This window comes from Odocoileus virginianus, chromosome 8 (genome assembly GCF_023699985.2).
Source record: "Odocoileus virginianus isolate 20LAN1187 ecotype Illinois chromosome 8, Ovbor_1.2, whole genome shotgun sequence".
NCBI lineage: Eukaryota > Metazoa > Chordata > Mammalia > Artiodactyla > Cervidae > Odocoileus > Odocoileus virginianus.
The window spans coordinates 37,942,489-37,960,900 of NC_069681.1; the positions used below are offsets into that span (position 1 = coordinate 37,942,489).

General features: G+C 40.2%; 1 protein-coding gene across 1 annotated transcript in view; it reads left to right on the forward strand.

Annotated features, from left to right (window-relative positions):
- LOC110127198 (ATP-binding cassette sub-family C member 4-like) overlaps window positions 1-18,412 on the forward strand; it is a 173,325-nt gene that overhangs the window by 94,933 nt on the left and 59,980 nt on the right. The window contains 5 exon segments of the mRNA XM_070471119.1: window positions 8,004-8,154; window positions 14,007-14,126; window positions 15,338-15,448; window positions 16,502-16,602; window positions 17,758-17,949. Of these exon segments, the coding sequence (XP_070327220.1) occupies window positions 8,004-8,154; window positions 14,007-14,126; window positions 15,338-15,448; window positions 16,502-16,602; window positions 17,758-17,949 (675 nt within the window).

Genomic DNA, 18,412 nt, shown 5'->3' on the forward strand with positions numbered 1-18,412 from the left:
TTTTTTTTGGATAAAGCCAGGAGTGGTTACTTACAAAGAAAATATTAGTAATAATCAGGTGAAAATATCCTTTAACAAGGATGATAGGGAGCAGTTCTTAAAGATACAAGGCCTTTAAAGGCAAGTAACTCTAAGTTAATAATTTGAGTATGGGATCAAAGTCATCTCAGAAAATGTCTTTCTTGTTTACATAAGCAGCTTTTCTTTTCATACCTGATTTCTCTGTCTCAAAATGTCATAAAAAAGGAAAAAAAAAAAAGAAAAGAAAACCAATAATCCCACAGAAATACCTTCTATCCAGCTTTTGTTTTGTCTGCAAACTTGAGGTTCTAAAGGATGATATTGGGTCATCTCAGTTCTCATCTTCTCATTCAGTTCTGTTGCTCATATAGGATGTTTTTTCTGTTGTTTAATTCTGTCTACTTTTCAGTGATCAGACTGTGGGGACTTTCTTCATTTACAGTTGTCTATTTTTGAAATGAAATGCATTAATCAAAAACTACACTCAGAAATGCAGCATTGAACATCCGACTGCAGACAGTGTAGCCCATGGGCAAAGCTTACCAATGAGAGAAAAGTTTATCAATGATAAAAAAGCTGAGACTCAGAAGACTTTTACTGCAAAAATGTCTGATTTTTTTTCTGACTTATTTATTTAACAATAATTTATCCCCAGAAGCAATCTCCCCATTAAAAGCAGTATCATATTTTCACACTTATTGTTAATTATTTTGAAAAGACTTTGTGAAAGGTTCTGTTTCTTTGCTACTACAAGTTAGGCCAAGGTTGGGTTTCCACTGTGTGCTTAGCACATGGTTAGTTAACCGTCAAAGTCAGAATCTGTCCATGTTTCCATGTTTTGCACGATGGAAACAGGGACAGGGATACCTCAGACATGACTGAGTGACTGAACTAAGTTTCATAGAATATTGAGTGGGAGGAGTATTCCAACTATTTTTGGAAAGGCGTGGGGATTTTCAGGGATTGGGCCACTGCCCACTTTTTGACCTTTATGGTTGGCCTTGGAACTATCATGATGCGTGTAGGTGTGTCATTTAGCTTGCAGATGTGTTTTAATGAGCATACACTGAGGCACAAGGTCTAGTGGAATTTGACTCATTCGCAATCTTGGACCTATTTGGTTCTAATCAGTTTATGTTGTGTCCTCAGTTCAGTTCAGTGCAGTCACTCAGTCATGTCCAACTTTGTGACCCCAGGGACTGCAGCATGCCAGGCTTCCCTATCTATCACCAGCTCCTGGAGCTTGCTCAAACTTATGTCCATTGAGTTGGAAATGCCATCCAACCATCTCATCCTCTGCTGTCCCCTTCTCCTTCTGCTTTCAGTCTTTCCCAGCATTAGGGTTTTTTCTTATGAGTCAGTTCTTTGCATCAGGTGGTCAAAGTGTTGGCACTTCAGCTTCAGCATCAGTCCTTCCAATGAATATTCAGGACTGATTTCCTTTAGGATTGACTGATTTGATCTCCTTGCAGTCCAAGGAACTCTCAAGAGTCTACTCCAACACTACAGTTTAAAAGTATCAATTTATTGTCGCTTAGCTTTCTTTGTGGTCCAACTCTCACATCCATACATGACTACTGGAAAAACCATAGCTTTGACTAGACGGACTTTTGTTGGCAAAGTAATGTCTCTGCTTTTTAATATGCTGTATATGTTGCTCATAACTTTTCTTCCAAAGAGCAAGCATCTTTTAATTTCAGGGCTGCAGTCACCATCTGCAGTGATTTTGGAGCCGAAGAAAATAAAGTCTGTCACTGTTTCTATTGTTTCCCCATCTATTTGACATGAAGTGATGGGACCAGATGCCATGATCTTACTTTTCTGAATGTTGAGTTTCAAGTCAGCTCTTTCACTCTTCTCTTTCACTTTCATCAAGAGGCTTTTAGTTCCTCTTCACTTTCTGCCATAAGGGTGGTGTTATCTGAATATCTGAGGTTATTGATATTTCTCCTGGCAATCTTGATTCTAGCTTTTGCTTCACCCAGCTAGGTATTTGCAAGATGTACCCTGCATGTAGGTTAAATAAGCAGGGTGACAATATACTGCCCTGACATACTCTTTCCCAATTTGGAACCGGTCTGTTGTTCCATGTCCGGTTCTAACTGTTGCTTCTTGACCTGCATACAGATTTCTCAGGAGGCGGGTAAGGTGGTCTGGTAGTCCCATCTCTAAGAATTTTTCCAGTTTGTTGTGATACACACAGTCAAAGGTTTTGGCATAATCAGTAAAGCAGAAGTAGATGTTTTTCTGGAACTCTCTTGCTTTTTCTGTGATCCAATGGATGTTCACAATTTGATGTGTCTGTGCCTTTTCTAAATCCAGCTTTAACCTGGAAGTTCTTGGTAAATGTACTATTGAAGCTTGGCTTGGAGAATTTTGAGCATTACTTTGCTAGCATGTGAGATGAGTGCACTTGTGCAGTAGTTTGAACATTCTTTAGCATTACCTTCTTTGAGATTGCATTGAAAATTGACCTTTTCCAGTCCCGTGGCCACTGCTGAGTTTTCCTAACTTGCTGGCATATTGAGTGCAGCACTTTAACAGCTTCATCTTTTAGGATATGAAATAGCTCAACTGGAATTCCTTCACCTCTACTAACTTTGTTCATAGTGATGCTTCCTAAGGCCCAGTTTACTTCAGACTCCAGGATGTCTGGTTCTAGGTGAGTGATCACACCATCGTGGTTATCTGGGACATTAAGATCTTTTTTGTATAGTTCTTCCGTGTATTCTTGCCATCTCTTCTTAATATCTTCTGCTTCTGTTAGGTCCATACCGTTTTCTGTCCTTTATTGTGCTGATCTTCACATGAAACTTCCCTGGTGGCTCAGAGGGTAAAGCGTCTGCCTATATTGCGGGAGACCTGGGTTTGATCCCTGGGTCAGGAAGATCCCTTGGAGAAGGAAATGGCAACCCACTCTAGTACTGTTGCCTGGAAAATCCCTGGTAGGCTATAGTCCATGAGGTTGCAAAGAGTAGGACATGAATGAATGACTTTACTTTTTTTTCACTTGTATGAAGTATTCCCTTTTATCTCTTGAAGAGATCTTTTATTTTCTTGAAGAGATCTTGAGTCTTTCCAATTCTATTGCTTTCCTCTATTTCTTTGCATTGATCACTGAGTAAGGCTTTCTTATCTCTCATTGATATTGAGGTGTGTGAGATGGGTGGTATTTCCATCTCTCCCTCCTTCCCTTCAACAAACAAGGATTAGGGTTGAGGCCCTGAGGTACAGGGATGAGTCAGGCACAAAGCCCTCCCCTTAGGGGTCTCCTCAGCCACCAAGGGGAGGGTGATATCCAGAGATTCACTCTTTGCTGCCTTTGGAATCCTAATTTTGCAAGCACCCTGGAGGAAGTCCTAGAAGGCAAACTGATTGTGAGGTTGGAGGCAGTTAGGGAACCTGGTACAGGAGGTGGGCGGAGCATCCAGGAGGTGACCTTTGATCCCAGATGGAGAGGGAAAGGCCCCTGAGGTGAGGGAGGAGGGGAAGTTGAGTTCCCCATTTCACCAGTCTTTTCTCTCTGTCATCATATGAGAGTAGGGTTGGGAAAGGCCTTGAAGGAAGTTGTTTAGTTTTGTTTTAAAGGATGAAGTTAGTGCCAAGTGTGTTTGAACTCATTTTTTATGATATCCTGGTATATTTTATAAACCCTAGAAGATTCTTAATCATTTCATTTTTATTACTTCTAAAGTGTTTATTCCCTATACTTTTTCTCTTCTAATTCCTTCTCATCCCCTTAAATGAAATCTCAGGTAATTTATTTAATATTGGGACCTTGGTTAACAATCATTTGTATCTGAAGAAGTCCGTGCCTATATCTTTATTTTTTTCCCTCAATCTGTTGATCCTTATACAATACTGCAGTCTTAGTTATTGTACATTTTAGTAGGACTTGAAATCCAGTAATTTAAGACCTCCAACTTTTACTTTTGTCACAATTGTCTTGATCATTCTGGTTTCTTTATCTTTCTGTGTAAATTTTAGAAGGCTTTTTGTTTTTTTCAATAAAAGTCTGCTGCAAATTTTATGAATATTTTATTTTAGCTGTAGATTACTTGAGGATTCTGTGTCTTAACAGTGTTGAATCTGCAATTGCAATTGTGAACATGGTTATCTCTCTCAGTTTTTTAAGTCTTCTTTAGTTTTAGAAATGTTTTGTAATTTTTAGTATAGTACCAACATCTTGCACTTCTTGTTTAAATTTATTCCTGAATAGTTGATGGTTTTTCATTATATTATTGGATTGTTTTAATACCATTTTCAACTACTTGTTGATAGTATATAAAAATAACAGCTGATTTATTTGTGAATTCAGTTTGCATTTCCTCAAGTTGATTATGGTGTTTTTTAAAATTCTGTAGGATTTTTGTACATATAAAGTCATGTCAACTGTAAATAATGAGTTTTACTTCTTCATTTCCAGTATTTATGATGTCTATTTTCCTTCTTGACTTATGGTTGTGGCTAGAGCTTTGAGTACAGCATGGAATAGGAATGATGAAATGAGACATTCTGTATTGTTAGACAAAATCTTTCACTGTTCTTTCATTCGGAATGATATAACTGTATTTTTTTTAGGTAGATCTGTTATCAGATTAAAAACATTTTCTTTAATTTCTCATTTGCCAATAATTTTACTTTTTTAAAAAAAATCAAGAATAGATATTGAATTTAGATGAAAACTTTTTTTCCGTGTCTTCAGATAATCACAGGATTATTCACATTTACTCTTTTAATGTGAATTACAATGATTGATATTTGAAGGTTAAGCTTACTTTCTTGAAATAAACTTGCTTAGTCATGATATAGCATCTTTATTTAATGTATCATTATATATAATCTGGTAATATTTAGTTATCAATTTTTGTACCTGTTGTTCACGAAGGATATTGGACTTTTCTTTAAATATTTTTTCAGGTTTTGATATCAGAACTATGCAGGCCTTATAAGATATGTGGGAAATATTTCCATTTTGTGATGGTTGCTTTTATGTGTCACCTGGCCAGACTAATATTATCTGCATTTATTGACTCAAGAAGTAATCTTTCTGTTACTATATAGGTATTTTGTAGATGTGATAGAAGTCCATAATCAATTAATTTCAAGTAAGGATGATTATCCTAAATAGTCTGGGTGGGCACAGTTCAGTCAATTGAAAGGCCTTAAGAGCTAAGTCTTCCCTAAAGAAAAAAAGAATTCTCCCTGTGGAGAATAGCATTAATTCCTGCCCATTGTAGCCTGTTGTTTGTAATAGCCGGACCTGTGGATTTGGGGCTTGCCCATCCAAGTTTGGTTATGGCATTATTACTTTTTTATATTGTTATATTCATTTTATTGGTATGTTCTTTAATGTTCAAGACAATTTGTTTTGCAATTTTCCTCTCTTTTAATGTTTGTCTGGTTTTTATATCATGATAGTACTGGGCTCAAATTCCCTTGAGTTTGGTAAAACTTTTTTGCACAATATATTTGTGAAGACTTCTGGGCCTAAGAAGTCTTCTCTGTGGGAAATTTTAAGATTATGGGTTCAATTTCTTAAATCAGTATGGAATTATTCAGATTTCATGTTATTATGTCAGTCTTTGTATGTCACTTTTTAAGACATTTGTCCTTTCCATTAAAATTTAAAAATTTTTCAACACAAAGTTTATTATATCCTGTTTTTATGCCTATGGTATCTCTTGTGTTATTCTCTTTTAGTTCATGTTAATGGCAATTTCTCTCTCTCTCTCTCTCTCTCTCTCTCTCTCTCTTTTTGACATTTCATAGTGCTTTCAAGAACTATGTTGTGTGTATTGATTTTTCTCCTTAGAAGATAGCTTTCTATTTCATTCATGTCTACTTTTTTCTTACTTCCATTCTTCTACATACTTTAGTTTGATAAACTATTTAAAAAATTTTTAAGATGGATCTAGTCGACAGATTGCAACTGAAATACACAAACTACTATATGTAGATAGGTAACTAGTAAGGATCTATCACATAGTGTCGTTTTTTCCTCTGCATCACAAGGAAATCTTACCTTGTTTTCTTGTCAGGAAGTGAGTCTTGCTTTGTTTATTTCACTTAAGTTATATCTTTTACAAAATCAGTAAGAGTTTCAGGCAATCTGGATGGTTTATACTTACCATAGCTTAAACCTTTTAAAGCTTCTTAAAGCTTTTAAGAAGAGTCTGACCCAGAATTAAAAGCTCAGAAATTCTTTTGAGACATTAGCAATCTTAGTCATCCTGATTTTATTTTTTTATTACTGTAAACAAATCATAAAAATATTGTCTACTGATTAAGTGATTAAATATATATTTCATGTCCTGTTTAATGCAAGCATGATAGCAAGCAAGAAAGAATTCAGATAAGAATGGAGTGAGCCAAAGTTATGGATGGTATACTCCAAACGGGTTATGAACATATCAACATAATAATTTCCCTTATATCTTGGGGCATCAAGACTTGGGTCACTTACTTCTGGCTCATCATATTTCTTGCTATAGACACATCACTGTCTCTGCTCTGGGCTGGTGAGCATGGGATGCAGGTGTGGGTGCAGGTGCAGGTGCTGAGAGGACTCAGAACAACCGATGTGAACCCAAACAAGCATCTCAACTTTTCCATCCCACCTCCATTTTGGTTGACTTTCCATCACCTGTGTTTGCTATCTTCAGATTATTCATGTCACTGGTTCTGTTTGTCAAACCAACCTATGAAATTCTGCCTTCAGTGTCTTCTTTGAATCCTAAAAAAAAAGTTCACATGTTCTTCTCTGTGTTTCCCAGCACTCCATGCTTTGGGTAGATCATCATGGATTTGTATCCATCTGATATTATAAACTTCAGAGGCTTTGGCCCAGATCATATGAATTTGCACATCCCCACCACTCGACCCCACCCCACTTTCACAGCAGGCCAATACTAAGTGTTGATTGCATTCCTATTACCTGAAGTTATATACCATGATAATCATACTTCCCAGATAAAGATGGATACCTGCATCAGCATCATCCAGTGACTTCAGTTTCTGTTCTACTTGCTGTGTTTTTAGAACCAGATCATTTCCCGAGATGAAATCACCTCATGAAATGAGGTGATGATTAAGTGAAGGTGCATGGAACTCTTAGCATAGTGGCTTGCATACAGTAACTACCTGGTTAATGGCATCTGCTGTTATTATAATCAGCCTCTGAAATGGACATTTTACATACTTATTATCATAATGGTAAAAAGTTGGCTATATGTTATGTTGAAGGCAAGTTTAAATCTGTCATAATGGCTCATAAGCAGGGCTCTCTAGTTCCTTGGATTATGCTTTGCAGTCTCCATCAAGTTGCTTGTTCTCTCCCTGTGCCTCATGTATCTCCATCTGTAGAATGAGATAATGCTCACTATGGCTAATGTGAGGGGTAATGAATTAGCACTGGTGCAGTTTAAAAAGTTTGGCCCTATATGCAGTGCACTTAGTAAATGTTAATTATGCATAGAAAACATAGAAAGAGGAATTCTCACTTTCAAAGGTTATTTTAGCTTTTGCCTACATTTCTGGACACTGAATTTGTAATTAACCACTTCTGTATCTACATGAACAGCAGAGATGTCAGAATTCCTCACCTGTGAAACCTGCTCACTCATCCCTCCAGTAACACCTGCTAACCCCTGATAGTTTGGGATTCAACTCCTACTCTCTGGGCTTTAAATTTTCTCTCTGTTAAAAGTAGTAATGCCTGCCTCATAGGGCTACTGAGTGTATCACAAGAGCTGATACCTAGAAAGTTCTTATCAGTGTATTTGACACACTGATAATATATACACAATAAATACCATGAGGACTACCTATAATTTTATTTTTTTGAATGGAAAAGCATTCTTTACTATTCCAACACATCTTTTGAGGAAAGAACTTTAATCCTAACAGAACAACCCATTAATATTTATCTTTGAAAAACATACTTGATAAGGAGTCCTCTGTATCTATTTTTGCTATTTCAGACATTTCTTCTTGTGATTGGTGTGGTGATCGTGATGGTGGCAGTGATTCCTTGGATTGCAATACCTGTGATTCCCCTTGGCATCATTTTCTTTGTTCTTTGGCGATATTTCTTCGAGACGTCACGGGATGTCAGATGCCTGGAATGTACAAGTGAGTACTGGGGCTCTCAGGTTGGGATGGCAACGCATACTGGCTTCCATTTATGCTGCAATTAATCATACCCCTGAAATCCTGCAGACTCTGTCTTCTGGCATTTATTGCCAAGATAATATGACTCAGTGTGGCCCTGAAGGCACCTGGAGCCCGTGGTGGGTCAGCTGTAGCTTTGCATTTTAGCAGAAGGAGGATGAATTGAGCCCCATGAGGACAGAGGCCATTCTGTCTTGTTTATGACACACTTCCAACACAGGAACCTCTAAATAAATATTTTCTAAAAGATAAAATGCTTTATCAAAGTGGAACTCATGTAGAAGGAAAATAGATTTTTTCCCCCTGAAATTACCAGAAATGACAAGGGAAGGAAAAGATTAGGAAAATGAAGGAGATATCAGGAAATATATGTCAGAAGTGATATATTTGAAAAGTATATCCTTTTACATAATCAAAGATGGCAATTAAATTGCAGTTGTTAAATGCTTGGAAAAGATAATCCCTGTTATTTTCAGGTTTGCTCTTTATCATTTGGGGTAATGCCACAGTTTGTGGCATTGTTCATATATGTATAATTGTTCATATATAATATGAACAATATATGAACATTGTTCATATATTAATAACTGAAAATAATTCCCTTAGGAGGGACTGGGAGAGGGAACCATTCAGTAAGCATTTAGTCTGTTACTCCATTCAACTTCCTAGTTTCAGAATAATGGAGAACATATTTTATGATTAATTATTCTTTTCGGCAAGTAATCAGAGAGCATGAAATAATTCAGAGCTTATCTCACTATTAATGCACAAATGTATTTCATCAATATTAAGACAAAGAAATCATAACGAAAGTGGAATTGTTACATATATTTTTTTAAAAGTATAGCAACAATATCCAAAAAGCAAGGAAGGAAGATGTTTGTATCAGAAACCACAACCATGGATAGTTATTACAGATTAATACCAACTTGAATTTCTAGAAACCAAGCCAGGAAGAGAAGCATATTGAGCCCATGGTTCTTCATATCTACTAAGCTGAAAAAAATCTAAGTTCATCAAGGCAGGGGAGTTTTTTTATTGTGGCATTTGCTGTCTATAATAATAAAAATTTTAAGAGGCATTTATCCTAAGTGTTTAGATAAGTGATAGAGGGTGGCACTTTTATAGAAGCTGTAGAAAAAGTTTTCACTCATCAAGGAAAGAGCTGACCTCCCATGAGGTCTGGTTTTGTGAAATGTTTGGATGGATGGAAAGCAGTAGGGTCCAGATGTGTGTGATGTTCTGCTGATGTGACTTGGTAGGATGGTGGGACCTGCGGAAGCAAAACAGGAAGTGATGAGCTCCATCCAGTCTTCTGTGTAGACAGGTCTTCAGATGTTTTATGATTTGAGGCTGTTCATGAAATGGTGTCATTCAACAGTCTTGTTGGAAAGCAGGTCTCTGGTGCATTCAAAGAGAGGTTGTTCCAGAAGGAACACTTTACAGAGATCACTGCCTGGGGCAAGAGTCACTTCCTATCCTTAGGGAAGTGGGGAGAAGGGCACCTCCTGAGGCTTTTTTCAAGAAGTAGTACAGGATTTTCTCAATATTGATCTGGAGAGTCTGAGAACTTTGGCTCCATCCCCATGGAATATTGGGATTTTTTGTCCACCCTGAGGCTGCAACAATGTGAGACAATACTAGTCACAGAGAAGTACATAAAACCAGAATGGTGTTTTCTTGCCTTTTTCTAGCCAGTTCTATGCATTTGGCAGAGTGAGAATAATGAAGTAATATCCAAATGTGGTCTGTAATGGTGCTATGATCAACTAGCAATGTCTGCCATGGGCACTGATAAGGAAGGGTTAGCATGTGTGCTATGTGTATTCAGGCCATGGATCCTCAAGTCTGCTGTTTTAAGAGTTCTCATGACAGATTCCCAAAGGCTTTTTTCCAACCGCTTTGCTTAATAAGATGTGCAGTAAATGGTGAAGGCTGTTGGATATTAGCTGAGTAAGATTTGGAATTTTCTGAATACAAGTAACAAAGTCTGAAGAAAAATGCATATAGTTATATAAGGACACCCTTAACCCTGATTATTCTCTGAGACACTTTGGCTGTGATTAAAGATCCCAGCTTTGGGGATAAGACAGAGTTGGGTCTGACACCTGCTCTACCACTTAGGTAGGTTAATATACTTAATCTTGGGCAGTTAGTGATTTTAATCCCTCAGCCTGTGGGGTTCTCTTGAGGATCGCTTGAGTTGTAAAATGCTTGCTGGCCATGACCAAAGGCAGCAGAACCTTGAACATGAGGGAATTAAGAACACAGCAACAACTAGCAGGTCTCACATGGTATGGATGATAACCTGCAGCAAGGCTGTCACCCCAGGGTCCTTGCATGAGGTTCCCTGTCCTCCTGCTTCCAGGGAAGATCAGCAGTCCTGGTGGGCAGTGTTCCCAAGCGTCCTCAGGAATGTGGAGACACAGCTGTCAATCACATGAACTGTAAGGTTACATGTGTCTGTGACTGCTGACTGACGTCATGGCTTTTACACAGTCTGTTTCAGAACAGGGAGTGTTACACTCAGCAAGGTAATACCAGAGCCTTGACATCCCCTCTCTCCTGTACTAGTTAATTTTCTGTGCAGACCCTCCATTACACTCATTCTGGCATCCTGCTCAGTCCCGGTGGGGTTTGAGAGAAACAGGATGGCTTTTCATGGGTCCAGATTCCCCTACCCTGCTGTAACTCTTGGACGTGAGGTGAGGTAGGTGATGGGGTGTTTGGGCTCCCTGGTGTTCAAGGCTGAGATGACACCTGTTTCTAAAGTCAACCCTGCCCTCCATCCTTCCTGGAGAGAGTCACCTGCAGCTTTGATCTGCTGATGAGGGAATCAGATGAGGGAGGCCATGCTGGAGAGTTCACTCCAGGATCTCCCTGGGGGAACAGCCATGTCTACTTCTTCCTCAGAAGCCTTGCGTATGATGAATAGTGTTGATGTCACAACATTTGGTCTGGAAATGAGAGTCTGGTTTTAGTGAGTTCTATACACTCTCTCAGAGAAGGCAGTGGCACCCCACTCCAGTACTCTTGCCTGGAAAATCCCATGGACAGAGGAGCCTGGTAGGCTGCAGGCCATGAGGTCGCTAAGAGTTGAACATGACTGAGTGACTTCACTTTCCCTTTTCACTTTCATGCATTGGAGAAGGAAATGGCAACCCACTCCAGTGTTTTTGCCTGGAGAATCCCAGGGATGGGGGAGCCTGGTGGGCTGCTGTCTATGGGGTCGCACAGAGTTGGACACGACTGAAGCGACTTAGCAGCAGCAGCAGCATACACTCTCTGGAGCTGGACTCTTGGCATCCTCCTGACAGGGTGATGGGCCCCAGAATTCACCTGCATCATCCCTATGAACACTCGGTGTCCAGACTGATGAGTTCTGGCAGTGGGTTGGGACACCTGCTGGGGTACAGCAAAGGCCTGAACAGAGGTCCCAACCTCTTATTTGGAACATGAGCTCAGTCTTTGTTCATGATGCTGTCTTAAAAGTGCAAAATTAAAGGAAGTGAAGAAAAGTGAAGTGAAAGTTGCTCAGTCATGTCCAACTCTATACAGTCCATGGAATTCTCCAGGCCAGAATACTGGAGTGGGTAGCCATTCCCTTCTCCAGGGGATCTTCCCAACCCAGAGATTAAACCCAGGTCTCCCACATTGCAGGTGCATTCTTTACCAGCTAAGCCAAGATGGAAGCCACAAAATTAAATTAAAGGGAATTAAATAAAAGTTTAAAAGTTACTCAACGTAACGAACAGAGAGAATAGTATGGATGTTGAAGTAAGACCACAGACATGTACCTGGATGGTCAGAAGCACTAGCAAGTCACTGTAGGCTCTTTGTGTTAATTATATATGGGGGGAATGTTAGATCATGTCCCAGTTCACAGAAGACTTTTTTCCTTAAAGCAGTTTCACAGGTGAGGGCCCCTCACAGTTAAGGTTCCTGGTCAGACTCCAGGTGGAAGGAGCCCCAGGGATGAGTGGATGGTCAGCTGGCCGCCAGCCCAGGCTGCCCTCCTTCAGCCCAGGGCTTCCCACCCCGTCTGAGCTCCAGTGTCTCACAGGGGAAGTCTGCTCCTTCCTTCCTTGTAGAACCAGGGACACCAAGCGCAAGAGGAGGTTCTGTGTCTTTGCCCATTTGTACCCCTGCCCCTCTGCCACACACACCTGCAGTGCCCAGGTGTACATTGGTATTGGCTGAACTGTCGCTTAGACAGGCATTCACATACTGTGCTAAGGAGTCAGACCCTGAAAATAGTTTGGAGTTCTCCCCCTCGATTCTTTTTCATTGTCGTTTCATATAACCTCTGTTGCGTCCTGCAAGATAAGTGACCTTAACTTCCCCTAAACACCCAGGTATTACTAAGAGGTCTTCTCTGGAGATGCACAAGTAACAAGATGATATCAGCATTTCCTGTTGATAAAGCACAGTTATCACTCCTGACAGATGGAGGTAACAAACTCAAACTCTATATCTGAGAACAAGTTATAGATTTTTTCATGGTTCACAGTGGGTCATGAAAACATAAGTGATCCTCCCTGCTGAGCAGCCTGCAGCCCACCTGGTCCCTGATGGGCAGGGGCCTGACCCTGGTGCTCGTGGGCAGTGTGCTCTTAGAGAAGATGGCAGGAAGCGAATGGCCAGTCATGTGACACCAGACCCCAAACCCACTGTCAGATTCTAAAAGGGTGAGTGTTGCATGCCAGAGTGACCCCGAAACACCTCAGATATCCATCAGGCTCCCAGAGCAGAAGTCAAGAGTGTTCAAAGACCCCTTGTCTGTACCAGTCCTGTGGGCACAAGTGCGGTGCAGAACCAGGTGCTCCGTGACCCGCACAGAGACTCCTGGCGCAGGTGCAGAGAGAGTCCCCAGATGGGGGAGACAGCAGACTGTCTGCTCCCTTACTCATCTCCCCCTGTCCTGGTTTTGGGTCTGCTCCAGGGTGGGGGATATACCGACTCTATCCCGGCTCTTGGGTCACTTCTCAGGAGGAGACAGCACACAGATAGTTCATCAAAATTCAGTGTGGTGAGGACACTCAGAGAATTAGATTTTAATTAGTGAAAAAATTAATAATTAGTCATGAAAAAGAATGAAATATTGCTATTTGCAACAACATGAAAGGACCTAGAGAATATCCACTTATATGTGGAATCTAAAAAATAGTTCAAGTGAATCTATATGCAAAACAGAAACAGACTCAGCGATGCAGAAAACAAACATGGTTGTGAATGGGGAAAGGGAGAGAGGGATAAGTTAGGAGTATGGGATTAACAGGTACACACTACTGTTTATACTGTAGAGAAGCCACAAGCACAGGGAATTTCACTCAGTATCTCGTAACAACCTGTAACGGAAAATAGTCAGAAAACATAACTGAATCATTATGCTGTATACCAGAAATGAAAATATTATTGTAAATCAACTATACTTCATTATGTTTTCTGAAAAAATAGTGAACAATTACAACTGGAGGGATGCCAGAGAATTTGGAAACAGGCATGTTTGAGAAGGAACTTGATATAATGAACTGGTAAGGAGTTTCTTTATGTAAATGTAGCTGTGATTTGAGTTTGATCAAAGATAGATTCAAAGAGAATCTTTCATTTCCAGGTTGTGAGCAGGACTTTGAGGGTCACATGGAGGCTTCTTTCCAAAAGGGATGTCATCCTTCCTCCCCCAGGCAGCACTCCAGGAAGCCCCACATGTGCCCTTTGGCAGGACGTGTGACCACAGAGCCCGGGAGGCAGTGGTTCCCTCACATCCAGCCTCCCTGACTTTCTCTATCGTGTGTCTGTCTCTGCTTCCCCAGCACGGAGCCCAGTGTTTTCCCTCTTAGCATCTTCTCTCCGGGGAGTCTGGACCATCCGGGCGTACAAAGCTGAACAGACGTTTCAGGAACTGTTTGACTCACACCAGGATTTGCACTCAGGTCTGTAAGTTTCTGGAGATGATTTAAGAGATGGGATCTGCTGCCTTCTAAGGTCTGACATCCCTCTCAGGTGGTCTTGCTGGACAGCACCAATCTCTGCGCTGCCGCACATCGCCCTCTGCATGCCTGTCTCCTCCACCCCTTCCTCTCAGCATCCCCACTGTGCTCCCCTCTTCTGCTGTCACCCCCTGCTTTTCTCCCCTGACTGGCTTGCACTGTCCTTCCTTCATGGAGCCCTGTAGCTTTCTGTTACTTTGGTGAGTGGGGGGGTGGGGTGGGGTGCGAGGGTGGAAGGGGTGTCAACAAACTTGTTTTGGCAAAGAGTCAGATAGAAAATATTGTAGGTTTTGTGTGCTTTGCTGTCTCTGTTGTAACTTTTCAACTTTCCTGTTGTAGCACAAAGACAGGCAAAGGTAATACATCAGCAAACAACTGTGGCTGTGTTCCAATAAAACTTTATTTATGGAACTAAGTGGTGGCCATTCTTGGCCCATAGGCTGTGGTTTGCTGACACACTTTTCAGTGTGCAGGGTGGCAAACATGATTGAGGAAAATGATTTCCTGATTTTCTGCCCACTTGATGTATATTTCTTTGTATCAGTAAAGATATTTTTCTAGGTAGAAATTTCAGAATTTCTTCTAAGTCTATAAAATTTTGGCCTATCTCTCTAACCTTTATTGAATTTTGAAGATAAAAGGGGATTTTGAAAGCCACATGCAGACTCTGTTGGCTGATAGTTGTTTAAACACTGGTTTCTGAAAGGAGACACATGTAGGGCCCTGTAGTGAGGGCAGAAGGTGCTGGAATCAGACTGTGACCTGTGCTCTCTGCTGTCTGAGAGCTGGGAGCAGTCGACCCTGTGAGAAGATGATCCTCACATTGAGCTCCAGCACAGTAGGAAACACACCAGTGAGACTATTTTTCCATCTTCTTCCTTATGATTATATTTCTGTCTATAACCCATGGGTTGAATTTTTCGATGCATGCTTTCCACAAAGCCCCTGGACTGATTCCTGTGTGTCTTATACATTATCTTATGTCAGAACCTAGCTCTCTGGAATCTTCAGGCTCCTTGGGTGTGTAAATTTGCTGTCCTTACCTTGTGTAAAATCTTCTGTAGTTCAACCGAGAAAATGCTCTCCCTCATGAGAAGCAGCTAACATGTTTTTTTCTGTTTATGTATTACACTTATTATGGTTCACAAATCCAGAGGCGTGGTTCCTGCTTTTGACGACGTCCCGATGGCTTGCTGTGTATCTAGATGTCACCTGTGCCATCTATGTCACTGTTGTTGCCTTTGGGGCCCTGATTCTGGCAGAAAGTAAGTATAGATGTGAATGACTATTTGCAGTATGCTTATGGTTTATAACTTCATCTGAAGTTATTAAGTTCTTTCCACCTTGCCTAATATATACTGTTTGGTTCTAATGAATTGTATTAAAGTCTTTGGAGCATGTGAGTCCACAGTGTTGTCCTTAAGAAGTCATTTGTGTCTTGATGAGCCCTTCTATTTTTTGTTTTTAATCTTTCTTTGAATAGGTTGAGGTCTACGCAGCTGTAGCAAGCTGACCTTCTGAATGTGTCCCATAGTTGGGAGGAGAGAACCAAGTGTACAATTAAGCTTTTGTTCAGCTTAGGTTTTGTTCAGTTTAGGTTTTAGCTTTAGGCTACCCAAACCTCCTGGTTATAAGGACCTAGTACACAGGGGTAAGAACTATCTCTGTAGCAAAGAATAGTATTCTCACTGTTGTGTGGGTACCAGATGAGCAGATGTTGGCACGTATGGCATGAATTCACCATTGCTAGCTATTCCATAGTAACAGCATTGAATCTCTATTTTTATGTTGCCCCATATGTGGCTTACAGGATTTTAGTCCCCTGATCAGGAATTGAACTGTGGTCATGGCAGTCAAAGCACTGAGTTGTAACCACTGGACTGTCGAGGAAATCCCTGAATCTTTGATATGGAACAATGGGAGTAGTATTTTAGATTTAAAAGCACTGGCTCTTAAAATCCATTGCTTTGTTTTTGTGGTTTCACATGCAGCTGCATTGAGATATAAAAAGTGAAAGTACACAATGATTCTTGAAACCATAATGATCAAAGTCAGGATGATATAATCCTCACCTATATAATACTGTCAAATGTATGTCAGTCCTATTAGGATTAATAAACTCATCTAATAGCCTATGAATTCATAGTGGGTTTTTTTCCACTGTGCCATGGTCTCTATCAATAGATGGTAAAAGTGTGAATACTGTCACTACATGCAAACAATTTAAATATAAAGGACCGTTCTTTGTAAGGTGACAGAAAGAGTTGAGTGAGGGGTTGGGAATGAGACTGACGTTATTCCTCTTCTTCCTCATTTAGCTTTGACTCCTGGGCAGGTTGGCCTGGTCCTGTCTCTCACCCTCACGCTCATGGGGATGCTCCAGTGGTGCATCAGGCAAAGCACCGAAGTAGAAAATATGGTGATGTTTCTCTTAACGTTCTTATCCTTTTTAAGTTGCCTTGCCATTAAATGGTATAAAAGTAGTTCTTATGTAAAATAGTAAAACTTGTTTTTAAATCATGGTTAACAAAGATTTTTTACATCCTCCTCCATCTCCTTAAAGTTAATGTAAAATAAAATATACACATCTTTTTCTCAGTCTTATATGTGCCATGTCAGAAGGTTTTATATTCATCACGAACTATCTTCAGATATAATAAATGTGTCCGTAGGAGGGAGGTTCTGAAATCGTGGAGAGGATATAAGTTAATTTTTTAGCAGCTTGTTTATTTTTGTTTGTTAATGAGTAATTCCTCATTTTTGGTAAAAGAAAAATTCAGTATTTTGGGGTTCATTTACTTAATTAGTAGGTTCCTCTGCCCCTCATTTTAGCATTTATTCTTGTGCATGTTGAACACCTGAATTTGCTGGTGCTCCTTCTTTCTAGTAGGATAAACTCCCTCTCAGAATGTGCTCTTAAAGGTATGGAGGTATTGTTGTTTAGGAGGCCTTAGTCAACATGTAAATTCTAATCTCTTTTGAATATTTGCAACTTCTCCTAAAAAGGGAAAATAATAAAAATAAAATCTTTGGTGTGTATGCCCAGAAGTGGGATTGCTGGGTCATATGGCAGATCTATTTCCAGCTTTTTAAGAAATCTCCACACTGTTTTCCATAGTGGCTGTACTAATTTGCATTCCCAAGTGACTAGTTATTAAAATGAAGTTTGATGACCATCCAGTTCTGCTCATCGATAACACGTGGCCCTTCTGTAGTCACACGTTATTGATTGGCATCCACAGATATTCTTTTCTTTGACAAAATTCTTTTGTTTTTTTATTCAGGTGTGTAAAGTAGATCAATAAAATCTTAGCATTCAATTCTCTAATTCTTTTAGTTTTAGTATAATGCTGAAGGAGGTAGCTGTAAGTGAAAGTGTTACAAATTGTTGAACAAGTTTGCAAATCATCAAAGGCCTCATCAGACTCCTACTTCTGTCTTTTGTGGATGCTAAGACCTGAGATCTTCTGAACCACAGAAAAGCTGATGTAAAGATATAAAGGCAGAATGTTTCATTTAGTCTCTGAACATCCATAAATAAGACCCTCTGATGCTAACCCCATATGTCTTTCAGATGATTTCAGTAGAAAGAGGGACTGAATATATAAACCTTGAGAAAGAAGCTCCCTGGGAACTCGAGTATCGTCCACCACCATACTGGCCCTACATTGGAGCTATTTCCTTTAGCAATGTGGACTTCAGGTACAGCTTGGACGAGCCTCTGGTATTGAAGGACCTGGGAGCATACATTTTCTCAAGAAAAAAGGTTTGTTTCCGCCATTTCCTCTTTCATATCTGGCTAAAGATTTAGCACCACATCTGCTCTTGGCTTCCTTGTCAGTGTGTCGGGGTTTCTCTTTGTTCCTCATGGATGCAGATTAGATCAGTGACATCATAGGTGAATCCTTCTTGGAAACTGATCATAGAATGGGGATCCCAGCCTTTCTTTCCCTATGTTGTGAGCCCACTCATGGTGGTTGGTGGACTCTGGGTCCTGGGCTGGAATGTAACCTGTCAGAGGATACTATGTGTGACACCTATTTGTTCATGTGGAGTCTTGGAAGTCAGCCCTGGCTCCCTGACACTAAGTCTTCAGTATCTCCTTCCTTTCTAGCCTTCTTTGTATTTTTGGAATCTTCTCTTATTCCCATGTTACTCTCTGGTTGCGACCTCCTCTTCTGTCCCTTGGGTCTTTCCCATAGACTTGTCCTTTGCTCACCAACACTTAG